The 24,898-nt window shown below is 34.3% G+C and overlaps 6 protein-coding genes and 1 long non-coding RNA gene across 8 annotated transcripts; 3 read left to right on the plus strand and 4 right to left on the minus strand.

Annotated features, from left to right (window-relative positions):
- Positions 1-66: 66 nt before the first annotated feature.
- Positions 67-805, plus strand: LOC124442821 (cytochrome oxidase assembly factor 4-like). The gene is made up of 2 exons (XM_046993329.1): positions 67-429; positions 516-805. Exons 1-2 carry the CDS (start codon positions 337-339, stop codon positions 669-671), a joined length of 249 nt encoding a protein of 82 aa, XP_046849285.1. The 5' UTR covers positions 67-336; the 3' UTR covers positions 672-805.
- LOC124442803 (peroxisome assembly factor 2-like) lies at positions 733-8,448 on the minus strand. The gene is given in 13 exon segments (XM_046993300.1): positions 733-907; positions 2,762-3,103; positions 3,171-3,310; positions 3,402-3,596; positions 3,738-3,908; positions 4,026-4,110; positions 4,204-4,407; positions 4,510-4,725; positions 4,906-5,181; positions 5,367-5,390; positions 5,393-5,544; positions 6,597-6,769; positions 6,846-8,448. Coding segments are annotated over 12 exon segments (3,465 nt in total). The 5' UTR covers positions 8,364-8,448; the 3' UTR covers positions 733-907; positions 2,762-2,792.
- On the plus strand, positions 2,085-2,827 carry LOC124442823. 2 transcript variants are annotated; one of them, XR_006947365.1, is made up of 4 exons: positions 2,085-2,258; positions 2,330-2,381; positions 2,461-2,540; positions 2,612-2,827. It is a non-coding gene; the product is annotated as an uncharacterized LOC124442823 (long non-coding RNA). The 2 variants fall into 2 exon arrangements; XR_006947364.1 differs by having other exon boundaries at positions 2,085-2,381.
- Positions 8,449-8,607: 159 nt separating the features above from the next.
- On the minus strand, positions 8,608-11,291 carry LOC124442820 (transient receptor potential cation channel subfamily A member 1-like). Its single transcript, XM_046993328.1, has 8 exons — positions 11,220-11,291; positions 10,893-11,070; positions 10,361-10,794; positions 9,753-9,820; positions 9,479-9,664; positions 9,218-9,286; positions 8,990-9,121; positions 8,608-8,843 (listed from the first exon to the last, which is right to left on the minus strand). Exons 4-8 carry the CDS (start codon positions 9,768-9,770, stop codon positions 8,766-8,768), a joined length of 483 nt encoding a protein of 160 aa, XP_046849284.1. The 5' UTR covers positions 9,771-9,820; positions 10,361-10,794; positions 10,893-11,070; positions 11,220-11,291; the 3' UTR covers positions 8,608-8,765.
- LOC124441782 (ankyrin repeat domain-containing protein 16-like) lies at positions 10,158-14,493 on the minus strand. Its single transcript, XM_046992248.1, has 15 exons — positions 14,253-14,493; positions 14,105-14,153; positions 13,858-14,040; positions 13,625-13,708; positions 13,466-13,548; positions 13,194-13,358; positions 12,915-13,026; positions 12,393-12,562; positions 12,190-12,259; positions 12,052-12,108; positions 11,890-11,955; positions 11,220-11,290; positions 10,893-11,070; positions 10,361-10,421; positions 10,158-10,207 (listed from the first exon to the last, which is right to left on the minus strand). Exons 1-15 carry the CDS (start codon positions 14,267-14,269, stop codon positions 10,158-10,160), a joined length of 1,416 nt encoding a protein of 471 aa, XP_046848204.1. The 5' UTR covers positions 14,270-14,493.
- A 261-nt stretch (positions 14,494-14,754) lies between these two features.
- On the minus strand, positions 14,755-18,401 carry LOC124441783 (putative ankyrin repeat protein RF_0381; the record flags this gene model as incomplete). Its single annotated transcript, XM_046992249.1, has 7 exons — positions 14,755-14,958; positions 15,054-15,165; positions 15,781-15,897; positions 15,965-16,152; positions 16,215-16,371; positions 17,352-17,441; positions 18,360-18,401. Coding segments are annotated over 7 exons (834 nt in total), but the record flags the coding sequence as incomplete, so codon positions are not given.
- A 734-nt stretch (positions 18,402-19,135) lies between these two features.
- Positions 19,136-24,748, plus strand: LOC124441785 (double zinc ribbon and ankyrin repeat-containing protein 1-like). Its single transcript, XM_046992250.1, has 20 exons — positions 19,136-19,320; positions 19,620-19,767; positions 19,875-19,989; positions 20,052-20,155; positions 20,237-20,270; positions 20,436-20,524; positions 20,790-20,907; positions 21,168-21,290; positions 21,443-21,555; positions 21,634-21,682; positions 21,793-22,006; positions 22,204-22,307; positions 22,379-22,456; positions 22,614-22,650; positions 22,822-22,881; positions 22,991-23,073; positions 23,153-23,233; positions 23,316-23,443; positions 23,528-23,602; positions 24,326-24,748. The coding sequence occupies exons 1-20, from the start codon at positions 19,215-19,217 to the stop codon at positions 24,477-24,479; spliced, it is 2,013 nt and encodes a 670-aa protein (XP_046848206.1). The 5' UTR covers positions 19,136-19,214; the 3' UTR covers positions 24,480-24,748.
- The last annotated feature ends 150 nt before the right edge of the window (positions 24,749-24,898 follow it).

The raw sequence follows: 24,898 nt of genomic DNA on the forward strand, positions 1-24,898 counted from the left end.
ATTCTTTGATAGCATATATATTATTATCATTTGCTCTATGTCCCAGTCCACCACACATTAAACGAGGAACTCCAAGCGAATGGAAATCAGTGAATGTAATAAATATAATCATAAATGGCGGACGTTGAACGCTCATAAGGATTGGCCATTATATTCGTTTAAATCCGTTTCAATACATATTACGTAACAAGATTCACCCCATTTTTTTATGTGTTGATTAATAAAAGTGCACCTTAATATCATAATTGATACTTTTGCAAAAAATACATTTTGTAAGTACGAGAGGATTAATCAGACTTAAGGACTGGGAGCCCTTGCAAGTTGCAATATTTACACATGTCCAGCAAAGAAATAGAAATAGAAGAGGAGGATGATTACGATAGAAGAATAAATAATTCAGGTTGTGCAGTATATCATTATGCCTTACAAGTAAGTGCAATAATTATTAAATCTTGTTCTTTTAACTGGTATGTATATGTAATGCTGTTATTAAAATACATTGCAAATCTTTCTAGGATTGTTATGCCAAAAATAAAGATTGGAGAAAATGTACCAAAGAGATGGCTGAATTTAAGAAATGTTTTGAGGAAAATAAAGAGAACCAAACTACTTCTTTGCGAGGAACAGCACTTAAATCAGCAGAAAACACGAAAACATACGTTGAAGACTGAAACATACGACAAATGATACTCTAGATAATAAAATCGTAGCATTGATAATCTTCAAAACAAGCACCTTTTCATCATTCTTGTTGTTAAAGCTAACAGTGAATAGTACAATATAGTAATAATGATGCAAAATAAAACTGGTACCTGTTTTCTTAACTCGTTCAAAACACACAAAAAAAATTATAAAAAGTAAAAGGCAAAACAGTTATTAAAGGAGGATTTTCAAATTTTTCAACGACCTAAAAACGAGGAAAGAGTCTTTGTTAGAAGAAAGGCGTTTGCATGGCACAATAGTAAGTTAGTTTAACACAAACTGAGGATGCAAAGGCCATAGTTTTATTCATTAAATTTTCGTTCATTACATCTTGATAACGATAACTAACATATTTCTCCTAAGGTCATATGGCCATCACAGAAAGCTGAGTCAATTACTTTAGGTGCAACGTTGAAAATTACAAATGTCGAATCAAGAAAATATCAGTAGCAAACATTGTGAAGCAGAGACAAAGCAAGAAGCTGTAAAAGTTGATAAAGAGCTTTCAAAGTTATCCTTAAGGGGAACAGATGTAACTCTACGTCTAACAACAGAGACATCTCGACAAAGTGAAAATGATAAGCCGTTGACAGTTAAATTACAGAGATCTATTGAAAAGGAGTCGACAATATACTGCAGTACAAGTGAAAGTAAGAAAATAGAAACTGGCAGTGATTTACAATTAGTAGACGATGTAGACAGAACGAGTTTTAGACATGCAAGTAAAATACCTTGCATGTCTAAAACAAAAATCAACAAGATAAAAAATAACTATCGTGAGCCCAAACACTCTACTTCTCATCGTGTAAATTCCAAAGAACCACAAACGACAAAACCAAAAATACCTATAGGAACAGCGCGTAGAAGAAATTCAATGAAATTAGGTGAACGACTTCTTGTGCGAAAGAAAAGTTTTTTAAGAAAAGGTGACGGAATGATTGCGAGACGAGCGAAACAGATAAAGGAAACAAGAAAAGACAATCTAAAGAAGAAAAAAACTAATTCGAATGCAACTTGTTCTTCGACAGCAGGAAGTAGTTCAAATTTAAACGTAACTTTCTACTTAAAAAACAACCAAACACATGAAAGTATAACGTCAACAAATCAAACCAGAAAACAATGGAAAGAAAAAAGAACTCAGGTATAACAATAATAATGCTCTAGCAGAACTACATGTTTATAGTTGTATTCATGTTCGTAGGTTTTTCCATAGAATTACTTGTTCTCTATTTATAGACATACGAAACTCTAATACTCTCAACCGTATGTGCATTTACAGAAGAATTAAAGGAATCAAGTGACATTATTTACTCCAAATTACGGTAAGAAAGCATCGATGCTGTCATTGCAGCCAATATTATATTATTATGTATAGCTACTATGAACGGTAATAGAATATCAATATTTGTACAGCGCTTTATTCTTACAATAAGTAACCTTATAGAGCTCTGTGCGATTTGAATAGCAAGACGAACGTAAATTCTAAGAAGAAATCAAATCAATTTACAAAAGAGTGGAGGAAAAACAATCGTGATCTACTGGATAGCGGTTGTCAAGTGAGCAAAATATCAGCTTTTTAAAACTAATTAAGATAAAATCTCGTGAAATTTTTCCGCATAACGCACAGGAAATCGCCGAGATGTTTAGCAATTTACGGAAAGTGGAAAGAAACTTGAAAAGTATGTATCCATATATTGTAGTGAAAAGATCAACTTATTAGAGCAGAAGGACTTGGATTTTTTTCCGGCTTTTGTTTAGCAATTGATTGGGCAGTGTCTACTATTTTAAAAGAAAAAGCAAAAAATGTGGAAACATCACGTGACTTTCCAAAGAGAAAAGTATGACATATGCTTACATCACGTTCCACGTAAAATAATTAAATGATAATAGGAGATTTAATTTTTTCCAGGATTGTCAATTAGATCAAAAAGGGTTAAAGTGATCACAGAAATCATGATTCAAGCAAGGCCAACAAGTTTAAACGAAAAAGTATATATTAAATGAACACTAGTGTAATTATTAACAATGATAAATTCGTAATAAAAATACTTCCACTAACCTGCTGTATTTTAATTTGCCGCCAAAAATTATCATACGACAGTTTCTGGATGAGGTTTTCCGTCTAGTTTCAGTTCTCCAACCTTAACAACTGTCTCAGTTCCTGGTTGCGGTTTTCCGTCTAGTTCCAGTTCCCCAAGATCAGCAGCTATCTCCATAATTGGGTGAAGTTTCCCGTCTAGTTCCAGTTCCCCAACCTCAGCAACGGCCTCATTCAACTTGTCTTTGTTAAATTCCCGTTGTATGTTTTCGTAATGCCTTAGTTCTTCAGGCGATACAGACGGTACTAAAGTTTCTACAGCCATCTCAAAATCTTCCTGTGTTACTTTAGCTTTTGTTTTGTCTGTGAATAAATATAATGTGTGAACCCAACTTTTCCTGTTTTTCAAATTTGTCGTGACCAAACTTACCTTCATTAGGATCCCGTATCTGCCTTCTGATGGCATTCAGTAAAGCATTAGAGCACAAAGCGTAAAAATCGGCCCCAGTTAAGTTAGCGGGACATTTGTCCACAATTTCATCAAGACTGATTGCTTTTGGGAGATCAAACCTGCAAATTTACAAAAACACCCTCAATCCGGCCCCGCAAAAAAAGGAAAGCCGTTTACATTTTTTCTATAACATAACATCACTATACTTACTTTCGTGTTAATGCTTTCATAATCTTTAGTTTGTCTTCCTTTTCTTTGCATATGCCGAGATATAACAGTTTGTCGAATCTTCCAGGACGAAGGAGAGCTGGATCAAGCAAGTCAGGTCTGTTTGTGGCTCCAATAACAAAAACGTCAGATGATTTATTTAATCCATCCAGTTCAGCAAGTAACTGAGACACAACTCTACATTGGTAAATTTATTGATAGGTTACACAACTTAATGTTATGTCTCTAACGTAGAACCACTGAGTGAATACTGTATAGTATCCACAATCAAAGAAACAACGATCCTTGCTATACTTAAGTATCAAGCACAACCCTCACCTGTCCATAACACCTCCTGAATCACCACTACGTCCGCGATTTGGAGCAAGAGAATCAAGCTCATCGAAGAAGATTACACAAGGAGCTGCTCGTGACGCAGTTACAAAAATCTCTCTAACGTTCTCCTCACTTTGACCAACGTACATGTTGATTAGTTCAGGTCCTTTAACACTGAAACCATGGAAAACGTATGATTTGAAAGCAGCCTAGCGCTGGTAATCAGTCGCTTGCAATCCCAACTGTTAAGGTAGAGAGCACAAGAAGACTAAAGATACTTCAATTACAAACCTCAGAAAATTAAGAGAGCATTCAGTTGCAACGGCTTTGGCAACTAAAGTCTTCCCTGTGCCAGGAGGACCATATAATAAAATACCTACAAACACAAAACCCTTTCTTAGATATTCAAGTTCATAGAAAAGTCCTAATGGTGATGCAAAAGCTACGCTCTTTGTTCATTATAAGGCACCTGAGCGTTGCATGCCGGCGACAAATAATTCTGGATATTGAAAAGGCAATTGAATGGTGTCCATAATCTCCTGTTTTACATTACTCAGTCCGCCAATGTCTTTCCAGCACACATTGGGAATTTTGGGAGCACCAATACTGTCCGCATGCGCAGACTGAAGCACTTGTACAGCTTTGTCAAAATGACTTTGGTGGAGGAATAAACCTAATTTGATCATTAAAAATACATTATCAATTGAATCGTTAAAATTAAAACGTTTTTAAGCATTAGAAACATTTTATAGATATTTAGATTTTAATGACATACCAGCACTACATATGTCTCTTTGTATTTCTAGGTCATGATTCAAGTTGTAATTATGACTTTCCGAAGGAAACAGATTTAGATCCTTCACATATTTCATGACATCTTCTTGCGCCTTAACAACAGCTTCAGAAAACATTGTGCAAAAGTCAGCAAGAACCATTCCCGCAGTGCGACTAGCAAGTGCCTTAAATGAAACATCGGGACCAACAAGATAGCCTGAACGAGATAAAATATAGAGAAATACACAAGAGAAATGCATCTTGAATGGTGAGTTGAGAAAGGAAAACTAGGTGATGGAATCCAAGACATGCAACTATGCTAGTTATGCAACAGCTAGCTTCTTTTAAAACATTTAAAATATCAATAGAAAATTACCCCAATCTTTTTCACACCCACCTATAGATAGGCCTTTTAACATTTCCATTCTTTCGCTTTCCGATGGAGCCTCGATTTGAAATTCATCCATGAAGCAAGACCGAAGATCCGAAGTCATAGTTTGTAGGTTGGAAGTAGTTGCCAGGACTAAGACGGGCTGTGGCGAGACACGTTGGATCTCTTGCAAATTTAACATTAATGTTGTGATGATGCGAGGTTCTTTCTCTTGATTGTCCTTAGTTTTACCCAAAGCGTGAATACTGGACATCAGGAGAACACAGGGGGCGCAAGAGAATGCTGAATTAAAATGAAAATACGTAAAAAAGAACACGAAAGGGAAAATGAAGAAAAGTCAAAAGCAAAATAGAGGTGAGGTTGAAAAGAAAAACGAAGGTTCAAAACAAAACCAAAAAGGGTGAAATGAAATAAATTGGAAATATTGGAAAAAGACCTGAATACAGCGCTCAAAAAGTCCTCTTCACCTTTGTGAAACATGTTCCTCATTTTGCCTCAGTTGCAGCAGTGGTATCACTACAAATCTCATAACATTTCATTTCAACAACTTGCAGGTTCAATCTTCGACTTGCTGCCATTATAACAGTTCTTTTACCTACACCAACAGGTCCACTTACCAATATTGGATACACGTCAACGTTGGATCTACATACAACGTTGATGTAAATAAAAGTTCTTCACAATGTTTTTGCCCACTAAATTAAATTAACCAATTGTACCTACATAATCTCTTCAAAACAAAGCTACAATATTTGTACTTTCTCGAAAATTGTTCTCAGCAATTTTATTTACTGAACATAATTTTTCAAAAAGAAAAACGTTTTCATTCACTCCTAGGATAAAACAGATTGGAATTGATTACAGTAGTTTATACCAACAAGTACTTATAAATATCCATTGAGATATCCCAGCAAGTACCTATAAATATCCATTCAGATATCCCAACAAGTACCTATAAATATCCATTCAGATATCCCAACAAGTACCTATAAATATCCATTCAGATATCCCAACAAGTACCTATAAATATCCATTCAGATATTCCAACAAGTACCTAAAAATATTCATTCAGATATCCCAACAAGTACCTATAAATATTCATTCAGATATCCCAACAAGTACCTATAAATATCCATTCAGATATCCCAACAAGTACCTATAAATATCCATTCAGATATCCCAACAAGTACCTATAAATATCCATTCAGATATCCCAACAAGTACCTATAAATATCCATTCAGATATCCCAACAAGTACCTATAAATATCCATTCAGATATCCCAACAAGTACCTATAAATATCCATTCAGATATCCCAACAAGTACCTATAAATATCCATTTATATTTTCCAACAAGTACCTATAAATATCCATTCAGATATCCCAACAAGTACCTATAAATATCCATTCAGATATCCCAACAAGTACCTATAAATATCCATTCAGATATCCCAACAAGTACCTATAAATATCCATTTATATTTTCCAACAAGTACCTATAAATATCCATTCAGATATCCCAACAAGTACCTATAAATATCCATTCAGATATCCCAACAAGTACCTATAAATATCCATTCAGATATCCCAACAAGTACCTATAAATATCCATTCAGATATCCCAAAAGTACCTATAAATATCCATTTATATTTTCCAACAAGTACCTATAAATATCCATTTAGATTTCCCAACAAACCTTGTCTCCAACAGTGAACGTAGTGAATTTTCCAGGCAAAAAACATGCCTTTCAAGACCACCAGGATATGAAGATAACCAAAAAGATTTCTTTGTCTTTTGCCCTCTCCTTGAAGAGTTTGATACAAAGAGCTCTCCAGATGATGGAACAAAACTTTGAACAACATCTTCATTCTATTTAGATGTCACCACATCAATAAATAGTAAAATACTATGGCATGTTGTGTTTGAAAATACATTTGAAAACTACCTGGAAACATTTTGAATGCCTTGAATCAATGAAATATGACAAACTCTCGTCACTCCCAACAACATTTTGAACTTTCATGTAAAGAATATGGTTCCTTGGTAAACCATCATCCAATGCAACTTGTGTATTTGGTTGCTCCAATTTCTTCCAATCACAGTTTATGGCAAGAACATCACCTGCGGACACAAGTCGAGGGGTGGAAAAATACTTGTTTATTATTATATCATACATACTGATGATTTTAGTCAAAGGTGATACAACCACAGATACGGAAATTTCCCTTGCAAAGCTAGGTGGTGATTCTCGAATCTCAGCTCTTTCAATGCACAAAGATACTGAATTCACATCTATACATGGCCAATGACACAAGTTGAAAAAGAAAACTGGTGATACATAAGCTGTGTTACTGAGAAACCTTTCATCTTCATCAACAATGCACTGGGGATTTTCCCAAACAGATTTAGAAGACGGATGTTCATCTACAGGAAATACTTGAGCAAGCTTTTTTTTTGATTGTTTAATTTCACAATCAATATTACAACAAACCCATGTACCAGGATTTAACCCCATGCATTCCATTGTATCCCTTTTAATCCAAATCTGATTATCGGTATCAGCAACCTGATCAAAACCTGATATAATTTCACTGTAACATGGTGTTTCAAGAAGGGATACCTTGACAGTAGTCAAAATTTTCATTGAGTGACTTTTAATGAATGGTGCATCAATTTCATCCAAGTCATCATTGCCAATACGTACTTGTAAAGGTGTTCTCTGGGCTACAGGCATCTTCAGGCTAGGCAAACGAGGAATATGACCCCCACCTTGAATTGACTTTAGTCGCTTCAATTTCATCTTTCCAAGGTCATCTCGATGAATATCAGAAATAACCAATGAAGTTTCCTCATTGACAAGTCCTTGCATAACTGGCATTGTATCAAGAACAACTAACATTGATAACTTATCATTTTGCTCAAATACTTCACCCAAATTGCTATTTTGTTTGATGATTATCAAACGATGATTGATAATATTGATCAAATAATCAGCCAAACTATCAATTGCCCAATTGAATGCTGCTACACTCAATGCACCAATTGTTATTCTTTTCAGTGGGATTGGAGTAACTCTACGCAATAAAACGCATTTTTCATTGAAATCTTTATTGAGATGAAAGTAAGTATGATCTTTTAATTCGTGTGTCAAATATATAGAAATTGTTCCGTCTACTGGGGATCTATTTTTCTCACGCCACGATTTCATAATTTCGTTTCCATTTAAAGACTTTATAACCCAAACATCTACAAAAACCTCCTCATTGAAAAAATCAGAATATTCATCGGTCACGAGGGACAAGACAAAGTTATTTTCATTATTCCAAATTTCAGCACATCTCTGCACAGATTCCTCAAATGTCAACGCTAATGGAAGACAGCCTCCACACTGTTGTTCAAGTGACGGAAGAAGTTCTTTAATAGGTTCCAATTTGTTTTTAATAAAACCTTGAAAATAGTTCATTATTCTCGATATTCTTTCACCATATACCAGCGAAACTTACGATATCAAACACGAATTGCCATAATACAGCCGTCAAACATCCATATGATTTTGAAACTGCACTTTTTAACTGATTCGCATCCGCCAAAATAATACTTCTATTCATTTAAAACTTTCTTCAGCTGTTTTTCAAACTAGCTTTTCCCTCCCTGTTACTATTAGAAAAGTTATTTGCAAGAAAAACATCAAATTTGAATTCATAATATTTTTTAGGAAAGCACTAATGACTTTATTGATTGTTTTATATTCTAAAGTTTACTACAATTTATTAAAAGTTTTCAGAGCAAAGAAAGTCAGTTTTTAACAAATTTAACAAATGCTTTTACAACAATAAAGTGAATAAACAATGATAACATCTACTCATCAAGTCATTGCTCCAGCATCTGATGAAAAAGACAAATTTTTCAAACCTTTCTCATATGTTTTTCTTATCTTTGATTCCTGAAGAATATAATGAAAAAACAACCTGTAACTATTAAGTTGTATTATAATATAAATATACAAGCCTACAGGCTACAGCATAACGTCACTTTATGATTTTTTTCTTTCAGCAAATAGCTGCAGGCGAGAAATTACAATTTACATACACGAGTCTGTTTTAGAGCCATTTCTGCCTTACAGTCACGGCCGTTTGGCATCTCAATGTGTGTTTTAACGTAACACCTTCGAAGTAAACCAGGAAAAAATAATTTTTTTCTGAACTCTTGAATTTGTGTCACCTAAATTGTAAGATGTTCTAAAAATAACGACTCAAAATACACGACAATGGAGGAACGCAGAAAGCAAAACAGGTTAAAGTTTGTGGCAAAGACTACCTGAAGAGAAAGAAGTTTAATTTCAGCATTCTTTTGAACAGATTCAATGTCACCAACAGCCAAACCAATCTACAAAAGATATTTTCATCACAAATTCACGATAAAACTAATTTTATGACACTTCAAGTTTTTCGACTCTTATTAAAGAAAACGATGATCAAGAAATCTTGAATTGACAATATCTATTTGAAATGAAAAAGTGACACCCTTTGAGGTTTGAACTCTCCCAAAATTCATCTTTTATACTACAGGAATTCTTACCAATAAATTATTTACGACAAGGGACACTGTTACACAAAACACGACAAAAATGATAATGGCAACTCTTTCCATGTCAGGTTGTAAAGGAATGACGCTTTCACGAAAACCCTCATAATCTAATTCGCCCATCATCATGGCTATTACTCTCAATAACGAATTCCGAATGGTATTGAATTCTTTTTCGTCCTAATTACAGCAAAAAAAAAAACACGAACGAACGCATCTTTGATTACAAGATTTATGCAAGAAATACAAATAACTAGGCAAGTCTTACCGATTTCGTGAAAGTCATGTAAAATGAAAAGGTAAAGCCGAGAAAAGTACAGCAAATCCAGAGATTACCTTAAAAAGCGACGAAATGTATGAATGAAACAAGTTTTATTTTGATCCTTTTAAGGCCCGTTCACACGATCCGATTATTTTGGTTGCAACTTTTGGTTGCTTGTTCAGATGGTCCGATAAATTTTTTGATATTTATTTTCGTTTGGATATTAAAGTCGTGGGAGCAGCCATTTATGTCATCCAGTACATTTATGATTATCCATATATTTTTCGTATTTTTGTTCTTGTTTCCAAGTCTTTTTCAAATCTATGTAATTTGAAAATTAGAGCAAGTTCCATTTCCATCCGATTTTTTAGATTGACGGATCCGACTGTGGCAGACTCACTTTATATGTGTTCACACGATCCTTCTTTTAGGATTCGACAAATCGGATCGTGTGAACGGGCCTTAAGATAGAGAAAAAGTCATGAAACAAAAGATTTCTTTTGTTTGCCCATAATACAATTGAAAATGCCAACAAGTAGACAGATATTGAATGTTCTTTAAAATGGTACAAAGTTTTACCACGTATACAGTACAATATTTCATTTCATAAATACCTGAATCAACGTCAACAACACCTCCAAGAACATTGTAATATAGATGCCAAAACGAGACAAACTAAAAACGTTTACGAAAAAGAAGCGACAAACAGAAAATGTCAAACTAAATGTCTTCTTAATCTTAACATCATGTTAAAAAAAATATCGCAATATTTATCTCACCCTCTAGTCCACAGAAACATCAAAAAGTAGTAAGCAAACAAGCCCATAGCTCCAAAGTTGAGTCGACGGAAAGGTATAGGATCGGAGCTAGGCACTTGTAGAAAAGCCAAAAACAATACGGAGACAGTAATATCAAGATAGTTGGCAATTTCAAAAAAATATTCCCGGCCTTCGATACGTAGTTGGTTTAGTTCTTTGAGCAAACATCCAACAAAATAAACGAAAAATGTTGTACGGGAAATGAACATCATTTGTCGATCATAGGAAATCTATTTTTAATGAGAAATTTAATCCGATTTGAAGTATTTTACTTTTGTGGTTCATAACAAAAGTTTAATGATAAGCTCCGTTATTGAGAACTAAATACCTTATCGGAACAAAATTCATCATCGGTAAAAAAGGCGTCGGAAATGTTTTGTTTAATTGATGAAAGATAACAATCTGCAATCAACTTTCTCAAATTTACCATAAAAAAAGTCAACAATATCATGACAACTGCAAGCAGACACATCTCACTGTAGTAACAATATCGTACACCATGTTGCCTGTAAATGAAAAATATTTTAATTGGATTGTTTACATTTTTTTTAATTGGATTGTTTAAAACGCAATTTGGTACTTTATTGTACTTTGCTCATCCTGGGGTCGTTATGGCTCATAAGCTCTAAAGAAAACAAATAAAATCATTATTTACCAGTTCACTTGTAATAACTTCTTTGTAAGTGGATGAATCAACAGATCATTTCGCCGCGCTTTTTTCATCACCTGCAACAAATAAACGTGAGATACAAATACTTATATAAAAATAGTTATGTAATTATTTCATATTTTAATAGTTATATAAATATGTATAATAGTTTATACTTATATAAAAATAGTTATGTAATTATTTCATATTTTAATAGTTATATAAATATGTATAATAGTTTATACTTATATAAAAATAGTTATGTAATTATTTCATATTTTAATAGTTATATAAATATGTATAATAGTTTATACTTATATAAAAATAGTTATGTAACTATTTCATATTTTTCAAATCAGAAGCACGTAGTGAATGGTTTTCCAAGAAGAACTACATGATTAGCAGGTGAAACCCACCAATCATTACTTTTTAAGAAGTGAAATTCACCATTCATTACTTCAGAATTGTGACCAGGGATATACTGGGCGGGAAGCGAGTGGAAGCGAAGTGTTTTTAAATTGTATTGAATGGCTTTTTTAAAAACACTTTGCTGGGCTTTAATATTTATAATAAGCATTCATTACTTGTTTAGGGGAGAAGCCCACCAATCATCAATCAGAGTGATCCCATGGGTCGAACTAAACTTATAAGAAGAATAAATTCAGGTTTAACTTGCCTGTGGACCATAATAATCATTTTTTTCATCTGGATGGGGATCAAGAAGATCAAAATGGTACGTGACCTAATGAAAAAAATCATGAATTGAATCTACGTCAAAAGTGAAGTAAAGACATAACTAAAGTTATTTAGATGTCATTTTATCAAACGATGGAGAAACCTTGTAATTTTTATCTATTTCTCGTCCGTTGTATTCTATACATTTATCAAGGATAACCTAAAGGAAATTCAGAGTGATCGTTCAATGGTAAATACTATGGTATGTCATTCTAGTCACTATGATCACGTCATCACATACCTTAGCAACTTCAGGGGAAACATCCAAACATTTCTGCATTGTTTTAGAAGACGCTAAAGCTTCTCTCCATCTATTTTATAAACAACATACATAAGTTAAACAGCACTAAAATAATTTGTAAATACTTAAATTTTGATTTATCTTTGAGATGATCACATTCCAGACTTTTCTTGCATGAATCAATGTAGAAACTTAATCCGTACTTTTCACTTTTAGCAATCACCATACAAACATCATGGTAGCGCTCATTTAATGCAATGTCCATAGAGCTTTGTCCTTCACTGTTACGTATCGAGGGATCGACTCCTTTCTCCAACAAAACCTTCACAACGACAGACTTATTTCGACTAGCAGCTATGCTTAACGCGGTCATCTTGAATGAAAAGAACAATAAAACACTGAAAGTTGAAGAGCAAGATAAAACAATAGTGAAAAAATGTACAACGATGGGTATCATAGGATTAGCAACACAAAACAATAGTGAAAATGTACAACAATGGATATCATAGGATTAGAAAAACAAAACTACAGGGAAACATGTACAACGATGGGTATCATAGGATCAGCAACACAAAACTATAGTGAAGAATGTACAACAATGGGTATCATAGGAGCAGTAGCGATGGGAAACTTTTTTTGTACTTTAGATGATAACGTGTGAATATCATGTTGACAACAATTCATATGTATAATCTGTCCAGCCATTAAAAAGATCAAATTCTCACCCTATTTTTGTCCCATTCATTTGGTTTTGCTCCATAATCAATGAGCAAACCAGAGGCCATTGGGCAACCTTTGAAGGCGACATGTAACAATGGTGTCCATCGACTGTCGTCTCTAACGTGAAGATTTTTAAAGTTGATCACTGAACTACTTAGGTATATTATTGAGTTTTATTTATCAAAAATAGCCAAAAAAATTTGCGTATTTTTTTCTGTCAAAAACTGCGACCGAAAACCATTTTTACCATTGTAGTAAGTACAGAATGTGAATATAAATGGCACCTTGCATTAACGTCTGCTCCGTTTTCTAAAAGCAGTTTAATAAATCTTTCATCTTTACTTCTAACGGCAGCCAAATGAAGAGATGTACGTCCCAGAAAATCTGTATAATTCACGCAATCTCTTTCTGCTTCAATAAGTAAGCGAGCGCAATCCAAACTGTCACTTCTACATGTCAAGAGGATCAGCTTTAGATTTAAAAACAACTTGATCGACAAAGTTTTTTCCATTATTGATTTTTCACAAAAAGCTCATAGTGACACATTAATACTTACTCAGCAGCAACATGAAGAGGATTTTTACCACAATCATCAATTGCCAGAACATTTGAATGAAATGATAGTAAAATTTTCATCACCTGTTGGTTGGAGATTTCTAGATTTATACCAAAGTACAAGTCCAACGGTTCTGGCATGTGGTGTATCTATTTTTACCTCGCTACTCCCATTACTGGCAGCCAAATGTAATGCAGTTCTTTCATGTCTGTCTCTTAGTTCAAGCAAGTCTTCTGAATAGTTCTGAATGTAAGCATATACAGCACTACTTCATTGTCATAAAGATGGCTTATCATAAAACGGAAAAAATAATGCTTGAATGACAGAAATATCGAATTCTACAAACTCAAACCATTTCAGGGCTCAATTTAAATTTGATGTAGTTTAGGTACCTCCATTAGCAGTTTCACAGTCCACACGTCACCCCTCTTGACGGAAATGTGTAGGCATGTATCCATCATTATACTTCGAGCAGTCACAGATACTCCCATATTCAACAAAAACTCGATAACTTCGTGTCGTTCATTGCAACAGGCAAGTAGCAAGGACGTTCCACAGTTAGTGAAAAAACAACTCTGTTTAAGTGTAGGTATTTAATTTATCAACTGCAACAGAAATAACAATGAACCATTTGTGTACCTTATTGATGAAATATTTCAAACAATCAACGTGTCCCTCTATTGCAGCCCTGAAACATTGAACTTCATTGAGTCGTATCGTGAAAGAACAATATCCACATTTTTGACTATCAGGTTTTGAAATTTAGAAACGGAAATTATAACTTTACCTGTGTAATGGAAACATCCCTTTGGCATCATTTGAGTTTATAAGCGCACCGTTTTCCACCAATATTTTACATAAAGGTAAGTTTCCTTTCTCGCTGGCAATATGCAAAGATGTATCTCCATTTCCCTTCACAAATAATGAAAGACAAGATCTATCTTTTAAAGTACTACTAAAATGTAGCCAAGAAAGAGATGGCAATCACTTCCTGTTTGCATAGTCTAGCTAGTCATCGTAAAAATCTTTGAAATATCGTTTACCGTCTCCATTTTTCCTTCCATTCCATCCTTTCCATTTGTTTTCTCCTTCCCTCTTCCTTCCTTCCTCTTCCTTCCATCTCTTTCCTTCCATCTCTTCCTTCCACTCTTCCTCTTCCTTCCTCTTCCATCTCCACTCTTCCTTCCTCCCTTCCTTCCATCCTCTTCCTTCCATCTCCACCTTCCTTCCATCTCTTCCTTCCTATCTCCTTCCTCCTCTTCCTTCCCTATCTCCATCTTCCTCCATCTCCTCTTCCTCCCATCTCCTCTTTCTTCCATCTCCTACTTCTTTCCGTTCACGTTCCACAAGAACACTTAAAATTTGTTAATGATTATATAAAATATCGACTGCCTTAACGTGACCCTTCACGGCGAGATGAAAGCAATTATTGCCGTCCTTTCGTGGTTTATTCAACACATCAGTCACGTTGAATGATGGAAACGTGTGATGACCTGTAACGAAAGAGTTTGACGAAGACATAGTTACACAATATCATAAATAATAAACAGATGACATATAAAAAAATATCAAATATCGCCACTCGTACTTTGATATTCAAATAATACATCGAGTACATCTTCACTGCCATTTTCTGCAGCCTCGTGAAATACAGTGTTGCCTTCACTGTCTTCACACAAAGGATTTGCCCCATTGTCAATCTACATGTTAACACGATAAAAAATTTACAATTAGACAAGTATGGAGACTGGAAATGATTGCTAAAGAGACAGGAGATGACTGCTGAGGAGACAGGAGATAACTGCTATGGAAAGTGGAAATGACTGCTATGGAAAGTGGAGATGACTGCTATGGAAAGTGGAGATGACTGCTATGGAAAGTGGAGATGACTGCTATGGAAAGTGGAGATGACTGCTATGGAAAGTGAGATGACTGCTATGGAAAGTGGAGATGACTGCTATGGAAAGTGGAGATGACTGCTATGGAAAGTGGAGATGACTGCTATGGAAAGTGGAGATGACTGCTATGGAAAGTGGAGATGACTGCTATGGAAAGTAGAGATAGCTGCTATGGAAAGTGGAGATGACTGCTATGGAAAGTGGAGATGACTGCTATGGAAAGTGGAGGTGACTGCTATGGAAAGTGGAGATAGCTGCTATGGAAAGTGGAGATGACTGCTATGGAAAGTAGAGATGACTGCTATGGAAAGTGGAGATGACTGCTATGGAAAGTGGAGATGACTGCTATGGAAAGTGGAGATGACGGGAAGAGAGACTGGAATTAACTGTGGAGAAGAAACACAGATACTCATCTACCATCATCTTTACTACTTCTTTGATGTCTTTGTTACTTCCGGGGCTGGCAGCCAAATGTAGAGGCGTCACCATATCATGATCTGTGATGTTAACATTTGCTCCATTCTTAAGAAGCATCTGAAATATAAAATATATCGATTTTAATTGCGATCCCAACTTTGATATATACAGTGTCAGTAATTACATTGACCAAATCACGAAGCTTTCTCCGTACAGCTGAGTGTAAAGGAGTCTGTCCGAATTGATTTGGTACATTAGCGTCGGCACCATGATTTAAAAGGATTTTCAAACACTCGCAGCGGTTGAACTTGACTGCCACGTGCACAGGAGTGACATTAATACCTTCTTCCAAACTAGCAACCATGTTGACATCTAAAAACACGGCATTCATCACAAAAACGTTATATTTGACTAGTTCACTGCAGAAGTATCACCTGCACCAGCTTTGATCAGTTCTTTCACGATGGACAATTGATTCTTTTGAATGCTATAAAACAATGGTGTGGTGCCATTCTCGTCGGGTTTGTTAACATCTTCATGTCCATCATTAATGTACCATTGAACTGAGCCCAGATCCCCAACAACACACGCCTGAAAACCGTTAATTTACATGAGGATAAAATATAAAAATGATATTATACACGTAGATTTAATAAAATGCTTCAAGAGTTGCCATGCTGAGGGGATCATTAATGACATTCGCACGCCTCTCCCCCTCTGCAGTTGTCGCAGTCGGCAAACATTATTGTTTTATGAAATATTTCAATTTGAGCATTTCAATAAGTTTTTTTTTTATTTCACCAGGTGCCAAGCCAGCTGCCTGTGGGTGTGTGTATAGCATGTCTCCATTTTATAGAGAAATTTTGTCATTTTGTCATGAATTTTACCGAGTAAATGAAGAGAATCCAAACACAATTGATTTCAAATTATGCATTTTCAAATTCATCGTGTGAATAAATTACTTTATGATATATGAGTGTTTTACAAAACGGGAAATAGATTAATGACAGTTTTGAAGGGGAAGAAATTATAACGAAAGCAACAACAGACAACGACAATCTTTGATTTAAGGTTGCGAGTAAAAATTGTGATCAATTCAAGATGATTTCAATATGAAATAGACAAAAAAACTCAAGTCTATAATAGCACATAAAATAAGTCATCTTAACATAAAAATAACTTTGTCAACGATATTGACATTAGTCCAAAGGTGTCCAAACTATTCCTCTTTAATTAAGATAAAACTCAATGTAATTACAATGAAGGAAAATGTAATTACAATGAATAGTAGTAGTAGTTTTTTAAGCCAGTGATCAACCGTCAGAACTTTTACTTATTTTGTTTGATAAAATATTTGATCTTTAGTTGATTTTACGTCTATGTAAGATTTAAATCACTTATTACGATCAAAATACTTCGATAATAACAGCTTGTTTAAACAGAGTACACGAATGAAAATTAAAGAAACGACATAACAAAAAAGATTTATGAACACGTTCATTGAAAAATTCTCCACTCATACTTTGTCATTTTAACTCAGTTTCTTTCATGGTAGAAAAACTCAACTGTACCTGATAAATATTAAAGCAAGACGATGAGTATTTCTGAATCGATATTTCTTTTTCTTGGAGTTGAATTGTTTCGTCTGCAACGTATTTTCGCTGAACAAATGAAGCAGTTTTTCGAACCAGGTCAAACATTTTGCTTATTGTATTGTTAACACGTTCAGTTGCTTTTTTCTTGCGTACACAAATTAAGTAATGAAAATGTTAGAAAATATTTAATGATGAATTCATTGTAGTGCCCTATCCCCTCAAAGTCTACTTTCAATTATTAATAATGTCGTAACATTAAAAACACGCGCTTCGTAATGTGATGACAGCTTTATTCTCTTGTTGATAGGATCATGCTGATGAATGTCGTTAATTCACATGTAGCTAGAGACATGAGATATTATAACAAGAATAATTTAACACTAAAATGTTTATTTTATCCTAAATATCACAAATAACGACTAAACAGGAAATAGTTTAAAATAGAAAGAATATGAAACAAACTAGGCACAAACAAAGTACCAAAAACAGAAATTTCGTGATATGAAAATAATCACTCATTTCTTATGTCTATCACACTTCTCCTTAATGCATCTTGAAGTCACGTGAGTAAGAATCTTTCTACAATTCGTTTTTCAAAAATTGAAAAATCATGCATTGGAAATCTGAACAAGCATTATCTTCATTAAAGATGATCATTGTTAATGTTCGTTTAACTGGCGTCATGCAAAACATAACATTTTAGAATGGCGGAAATTTAATTTTCAGACCAAGAAAGCGTGAAGACGGTTTGAAGTTGGGAAAATTTTCATTGTGTCCAGTGAAAGAAATAAGGACGTATAGTTGAAGTGAAAAAATCAGGTGAGTTGGGGAAAACATTTACTAACCAATTTACCCCCCCCCCCAGAAAAAATGGTAGCTTCGATAGACTTATGGAGAATTTCCATCGAAACATTAACACGCGGCGATCTAAAGCTTCTTTAGTTTTAACACAAGTTCATTTAAAAGCAAACAGATTCTACTAACCTGTTCCCTTAATAAGTTCCTTATATGATTGATTTCTATAGTTCACCATCTCTCACCAAAGGCTAGACGCATCCTGTTAAGTTAGGTCATCTTTTATGGTCACGAAAGCTACTAATAAGTTTCTTGAAATGTTTTGTAAACTCATCACAAAATTGAAACGTTTTCCACAGAAGCTGGCCTGTATCTTTGAGATTACAAACAATTGTATTTCCTCAAAAAGAATGTAAACGACAATTCAAATATCCCAAGGGTTCTTTGGACATCTTTTCGGTTGAGTAATGGTGATGAAAAACTACAAAAAAGTACTTAGCATACATTATTTTCTTACAATCTTAAAACAGTACAAAAACAGTACAAAATAAAGCTATATAAAACGTACTTGCCAATATTGTGAAACCATTGCCCCATAGTAAATAATATTGGTGCAAACTGCAAGGAACTGCGTTAAAAAAACCTGCTTTCCAATGATTATGTGATATTGTGACAAAATCAAAAGTCAGAGGAGAGAGGTCTGGAACGAGACAATTTTGCTTGTAATTTGTCGTTTAACCTGAAAGATGACATTGAACATTTTAAAAAAATCCCTGAAAAACTGGAATCTATTGGAGAAAATTGCAGCTTCTAATCACTTTTCTTTGATTTTTTACGGGATGTTTATTTATACGCACATCCTAAACCATTCAACGGATAGTTTCTCCAGCCCGACTGCGGGTTATTGAATACAATTTTTTCAAATTTACATAAGTGTGTATATAATTACATTTGAAATTGGCTGGTAGTTATATTTTTTTCAACTTCTCAGTTTTGTAGAAAGATTGATTGCCATATATATATATATTGATAGCAATTTCAACAATGACTGCAGGAATGGTAAAAGTTCCTACAATTGTTCCATTACGACCGCCTTCAAATGGCCGTAAAAACATGATCGACTCGAGGACAGCGATAGAAATACTCTCAGGTAAGTTTTGAACAAGACTTTAAAGTTTGATTTTTACGGCATATTTTTTGTTATGATCTTGAATACGTGCACAAAGGCTTTTATTTGTTATAAAAACTTATAATTTCAAATAGTTCTATAAAAGTGATCGCATTGGGAAATGTTGTTTACTTTGTCATAGCAACAACCAATCAATTGACTGTTGCATTGATGACCAATGTTTTAAATGATACCAGTAGTTACCATTAAAATAACACTCACCACTACATGATTTCATCCAATATAATAAATTCCAGTGCATTTCTTATTTTCATCTTTAGATACTGAAGGGGCCATTATTTACTACACTACAAATGGAACAAAGCCAAATCCATTTCAAACAATTGGAAAAAACTTTACATATAGATACTACAAACCATTTGTACTTGCCTCTGGTAGAAAAACGGTAAAAGCCATGGCTACAACAAGGTGTGTTTATGTAGCACTAACAAAAAAATGTTAGGTGGTGTTTTATTTAGGGTATTGCTATGATCATCTGTAGTTCTCAAATTATTCACCTTCCAACCATTTCATAGTGATGGAACCAGAGAAAGCTCCATTGTAACTAAAAGGTTTATTGTTGACGAGAGTGTTCAGCAACATTCTGATGAAGTGGACATCTTAGAAGAACTTGATGAAAATCAAGATGAAGTAAATTATAATACTTATAAAATATCATTTCATGTGTACATAAAATACTTTTTCTTTTGCAGTTAAATCATCTTTCCAATTTTACAAAATGGAATAGTTGGACCAATGAGAATGATAGCCATATGAACCCACCAAACCATGGAAAACAAAAGCCAAATGGCAAAAGGTTTCACATTGTCCTTTCTTTCGAAAGAAGGCTTTGTTATTTATTGGTTGTAAATAGTACAACACAATTTATATGTTTTAGGTTTAATCGAAACAAAGATGTTAGCTCTCCTGAGGTATATTCAACAAGTTGTTCTCAAGCAATGATAAGAAAATTTAAATTACAAGTTTCCTTTAACAAAGCAAAGTACTTGAAAAAGTTTAATGAAATGGTCGTATATTTTAAGTTGTTCCTGTTTGATCATAGATTATTCTCGTTTCATTATATTTTATGGTTGCAGTATTTGAGTCTTTTATTGGATCGTCCAAGTCATGAAGATAACTTTGACGATGGTCAAGAGAAAAGAGAATCGGTTGTTGAGTTGAACAAGTAATAAAAATTAGCAAACTTTTTAAGTTCAAGTTGTTATTATTCATTGGTTGTCATTGCTCTTAGTCATCTTAAAGTTAGAACTCTTACGAGGATCATTTGTCAACGCTCTATTGAAAGCTTTCTTTTATCCCTTCAACATACGGAAGATTGACAAGATGGGTTTTGTCGTAGGGTTAAAAATAAACTTTTCCGGATACTCGAGATAAATTTTAGTCAAACTTTCTGCTATTCATTTTACTCACCTGTAATCGTATGTTTCTAGATGTATATACTGTTTTGCACCGTGGCCATCTGATCCTTATTCTACCTACTGTAACGATTGTGGGTCATTATTGCCACAAACATCTACGTCACAATCTCTTATGTCAAACCCAGAGAAAGTAAGTACGTAGATGTTATAAGACTGACAAACTGTATTGTCACAACATGATTCAACTTCTTATTTACGTGTATATCTGTAGTTTGTCATTTGTAAAACATGTCACTCAATGGTGTCGTTCAATTCTCCTAAATGTGTTGTTTGTGAAGTAGCAATGTTTTCATAGCAAATACCAAATACATCTCTGGTTATTAAATTTTTTGTTTGACGTAAAGACCCCGTGAAGTGAAGGAAAGTTATATTTTTCTTTATATTTCATAGAACTTTTCAAGAAATGTAACTACCCCTCCACTGCCTCAAGAAAACGAACCTTTAATCACGTGTCCAAAATGCTTTCGCGTAAACAATGGTGAAGCACGATTTTGTGATTGGTGTGGATCTAAGGTAGAAATGATCTTCAATGATTGATTTTTTATATCACGAGGACTTGTCATAGTGCTAACTTGGAGATTTGATTAGGTGAAAAAGAGATTTAAGACTTAAACGAGTTTAATTACGTTGAAAAACGTCATTGCAACATTGATTTCCAATTTTAGCCACTGCCGTATGCCAGCTACCTTACTTGCTCAAATTGTAATGGAAATAACCAACCTTACTCAAAATATTGCTCAATGTGCGGCTGTCTTATCGACGCACCACCGCGGAGGTGGTAAGAAAACAATTGCATCCTTTTTCTTCTCTAAAGTGCGCACGTATAAGGGTAGTAATCTACAAACTTCTTTTCTAGTGCCAATTCTGTACTCGCAACATTAGTTGAAAAAAAACAAATAGAAAAGGTAAATAATATTTACTCCTTGACATGTGGACTTATTCAATCTTAATGGTTAGTTCTAGTTTAATAGCAAAACTTGTAAATATTATACCTGATGTAAGTGAATGTTTCTAGAATCTAAACGGAGACTGTTCATTAACATGGATACCAGTTGATGTTCCCCGACTGTCTAGCGAGACTGTTAATCAGGCGACTCAGACCAGCGGTTTGTTCTATCCTTCAAGTACTTCACTTACAAAGCAGCAAAAGCTAGAGGCAGATACCAGAGCGCGGAATGACCATTATCGTCACGGGAAACCACTGTTTAGTGCCGTAAGTCCTGGAAGGGGTGAGAATCTTTAAAAAAGTTGTTTTGAAATTAACTAAATGGCACACCTGCTTTTATCATTGAAATCAACAAAAAAATTTAAAAATATTGTAAAGAAACCCAGTTTACCACATTGTAAAACATGGCTGTGTCTTTTTCGTTTACTGTTGGGATCACTGTGAATAACTATGGATAATTATGAATCATTGATACTTCAGGATATTGGCGACAGCAGATAGACCACATCTGTTCCCATTTGAGAGCTTATGCGCAAAACGAGGCAGAATTTCGTAAATTAATTGGTGAACCCAAGATGGGAAAGGTACACTGAAAGAAAAATACGAAATCGCAAAAGGCAGTCACAAAATATATGTTTTTATTGCCTTTATGTAGCTAGTTGCCACGAAAGTAGATGAAGATTACGAAGACGAAAAGATTACAGTGTCTGTTACATTTGCCTTACGTAATAAAGTAAGCTGGATTATCTTATCTGGCTTCTTATCATTTATATCATGTCATAATTATATATAATACGTGTAGATATATTATATAATTATTTTAATTATTACATAATAATATACTAAAATATTTCATCAATGATTAAGATTGTCTCGATGATTTTATTTAGAATGATGGGCAAAGTAAAACAAAACATGAAGAGCAAGGTAAAGGAACATCACATTTATTACGAAAACAACACGTTAAAAAACTCAGGATTACTACAGTACAACTAAATTTTGCTATTAGCGCAAAAACTTTGCGCTTTCATAAACGACAACAAACAAAAAATGTTACGAATCTCGAATTTCTTCATCCTCAAGGTTGATTTTTTTCAGTTTCAACAACTTATCAAAACAGCGAAACATTCGCTTTGGAAACAAGATTACGTTTTGCAGGTAAGTTTCAATTTTCGAGGAAAAAACCTGTCTCTAAAAATGTTAATACTCCGATAGAAAAGTGATGCCTTCGGTTTAGAATAACTTTTCTTTATTTTTATAACCTAAGATAACTTATCGAGTCAAGAAAAAAGAAAATCAAGAAAAAAAGCGCAAAAAAGAAGTCATCCAGTGAAAAGTTTCAAGAAAACATGACATTAACGGTAGCAATCATCGACGAAACTGCTAAGTTTCTCGAACATTCCACTTACTTCTCACATTCTATACATAGAATGAAACGCGATTGTTGTTTGAGGAGCTTGGACAGTCTGGAGAAGGAAACCCAGAAAACGTACAACGTCTTTTAAACGAGGTAGTTGTGCAGAGAACGTGCATTATGAATCTAACCTTTATCGTAATTGTCGGATTCTCATTTGATTTTCTCTGTCATGTAGGGTGCTGATGTAAACGCAGAAAACTCGAAAGGTATGCGGATTTTGTCAATGGCAGTGCAGCACAACCACTTGAACTGTATTCCAGTGTTGGTTAAGGAAGGAGCCCAACTTAATCATCAGTCAACTGAGTACGAACGTAATCTGTTCTAGAAAAATTTACTTGGCAAGAGACAATACGAATTATACTGAATATTTCATGCAATTTGTTTTAGTAATGGCAACTCTGTGTTACACGAGGCAGTGTTGAAAGGCGCTGATGTTGAAAACTGTCTCGATGTTCTATTAAGGTAACTAGTTATATTCATTACAACGTGTACACATTAATTTGTATGGAACAGCTATAGGAATGATGGTACCTCCCCTCGGGAAGTTGAAAAAAGCAATTTCCCCTCCTGGTTTGATAAAATTATACATCAATTTAGGTGGATAAGTTTTTCAACTTTAAGCAAACGCAGCAGGACTGACACGCAAACATTAGGAGCTTGTTTTCACGTTGAGTAGAAATTTCTTTGTTGGTATCAACTAGCGATTCTTTGAATTTTGTGAGTTGTGTCTATCAACACATAGTAATGTAAATGCCGATCAAAGTTAGTGCTGATCGTCCATGTTATTTTTGTGTTGAGTAACGTTACAACAATTGAAGATGACTACAGCAAGCTAAGGTTGTAAAAACATCATTCAACAGCACAACCAACTTTCGTTCTCACAACTGCATTATATCTTAAAGAACTACATCTACAAACATGTAAATAACATGGCTAATGAATTAAAGTGCGTGCTCTATAATCAGTCACCACATAAATTATATTAATTTATGATGATTTAAACGGAGACATATGACGTCTCTTACAGTTTAATATTTCAACCCCACCCCCTGGGGATGATTTGTATTTGTTGTAGATGTGGTGTTAATGTTTCAACCCCACCCCCTGGGGATGATTTGTATTTGTTGTAGATGTGGTGTTAATGTTTCAACCCCACCCCCTGGGGATGATTTGTATTTGTTGTAGATGTGGTGTTAATACAAAGTTAACAAACAAAACTGGTGCATCAGCGTATGACCTTGCTTTAAAGTCTGGAAAAGAAAGCATAATAAAAAAATTTACGACAAACATTGGACAAGAGTTACTGCTAAAGTTAACCAAAAAGCAATCTCAGAATTAACACATCAAAACAATTTCACACTTTGTTATCTAACAACTGATGAGATTTATGACCACAAAATGGCAGACACATCACGTCACTGATCGGTGTAGAAAATGTGTCATGAGCACTGTATGTCAGCCTGATTCTCTTTCTGTTATAGTTAAACAAAGTTTACATAGAAATCTTTGTAAATGAAGACAATGCAGATGTTTAGCATGAGATTGTTTTTCCACACATCAATGACATTAGTTAAAACATAAAATAAATAATGTTTGTATAATCCATGGCAAAATTGAGTTTCATATCATAAATACACAACATGAGGAATGAAACACGTCTCAAGCCAGTATATTGTAAGGCAAACACAAACACACCTGAAACCTCCAACCTGTCATTGTCAAAAATGAGCTGAGGCCAGTTTTTTAAAGGCAGATAAG

The sequence above is a fragment of the Xenia sp. Carnegie-2017 genome, unplaced genomic scaffold (genome assembly GCF_021976095.1).
Source record: "Xenia sp. Carnegie-2017 unplaced genomic scaffold, XeniaSp_v1 HiC_scaffold_20, whole genome shotgun sequence".
Classification (NCBI taxonomy): Eukaryota; Metazoa; Cnidaria; class Anthozoa; order Malacalcyonacea; family Xeniidae; genus Xenia; species Xenia sp. Carnegie-2017.

Coding starts and splice junctions, on each gene's coding strand:
- LOC124441785 (XM_046992250.1), top strand. CDS start 19,215: ATGACTGCAGGAATGGTAAAAGTTCCTACAATTGTTCCATTACGACCG. Junction 21,291..21,442: donor GTGATTGGTGTGGATCTAAG/GTAGAAATGATC, acceptor TTCCAATTTTAG/CCACTGCCGTATGCCAGCTA. Junction 23,603..24,325: donor TGTCTCGATGTTCTATTAAG/GTAACTAGTTAT, acceptor TATTTGTTGTAG/ATGTGGTGTTAATACAAAGT.
- LOC124442821 (XM_046993329.1), top strand. CDS start 337: ATGTCCAGCAAAGAAATAGAAATAGAAGAGGAGGATGATTACGATAGA. Junction 430..515: donor TATATCATTATGCCTTACAA/GTAAGTGCAATA, acceptor AAATCTTTCTAG/GATTGTTATGCCAAAAATAA.
- LOC124442820 (XM_046993328.1), bottom strand. Junction 9,287..9,478: donor TTGTCGTAAATAATTTATTG/GTAAGAATTCCT, acceptor TATCTTTTGTAG/ATTGGTTTGGCTGTTGGTGA. Junction 8,844..8,989: donor TGGCTCTAAAACAGACTCGT/GTATGTAAATTG, acceptor TATATTCTTCAG/GAATCAAAGATAAGAAAAAC.
- LOC124441782 (XM_046992248.1), bottom strand. Junction 14,041..14,104: donor TGAAATATTTCATCAATAAG/GTACACAAATGG, acceptor ACACTTAAACAG/AGTTGTTTTTTCACTAACTG. Junction 12,109..12,189: donor TTTCCCCTGAAGTTGCTAAG/GTATGTGATGAC, acceptor AATTTCCTTTAG/GTTATCCTTGATAAATGTAT.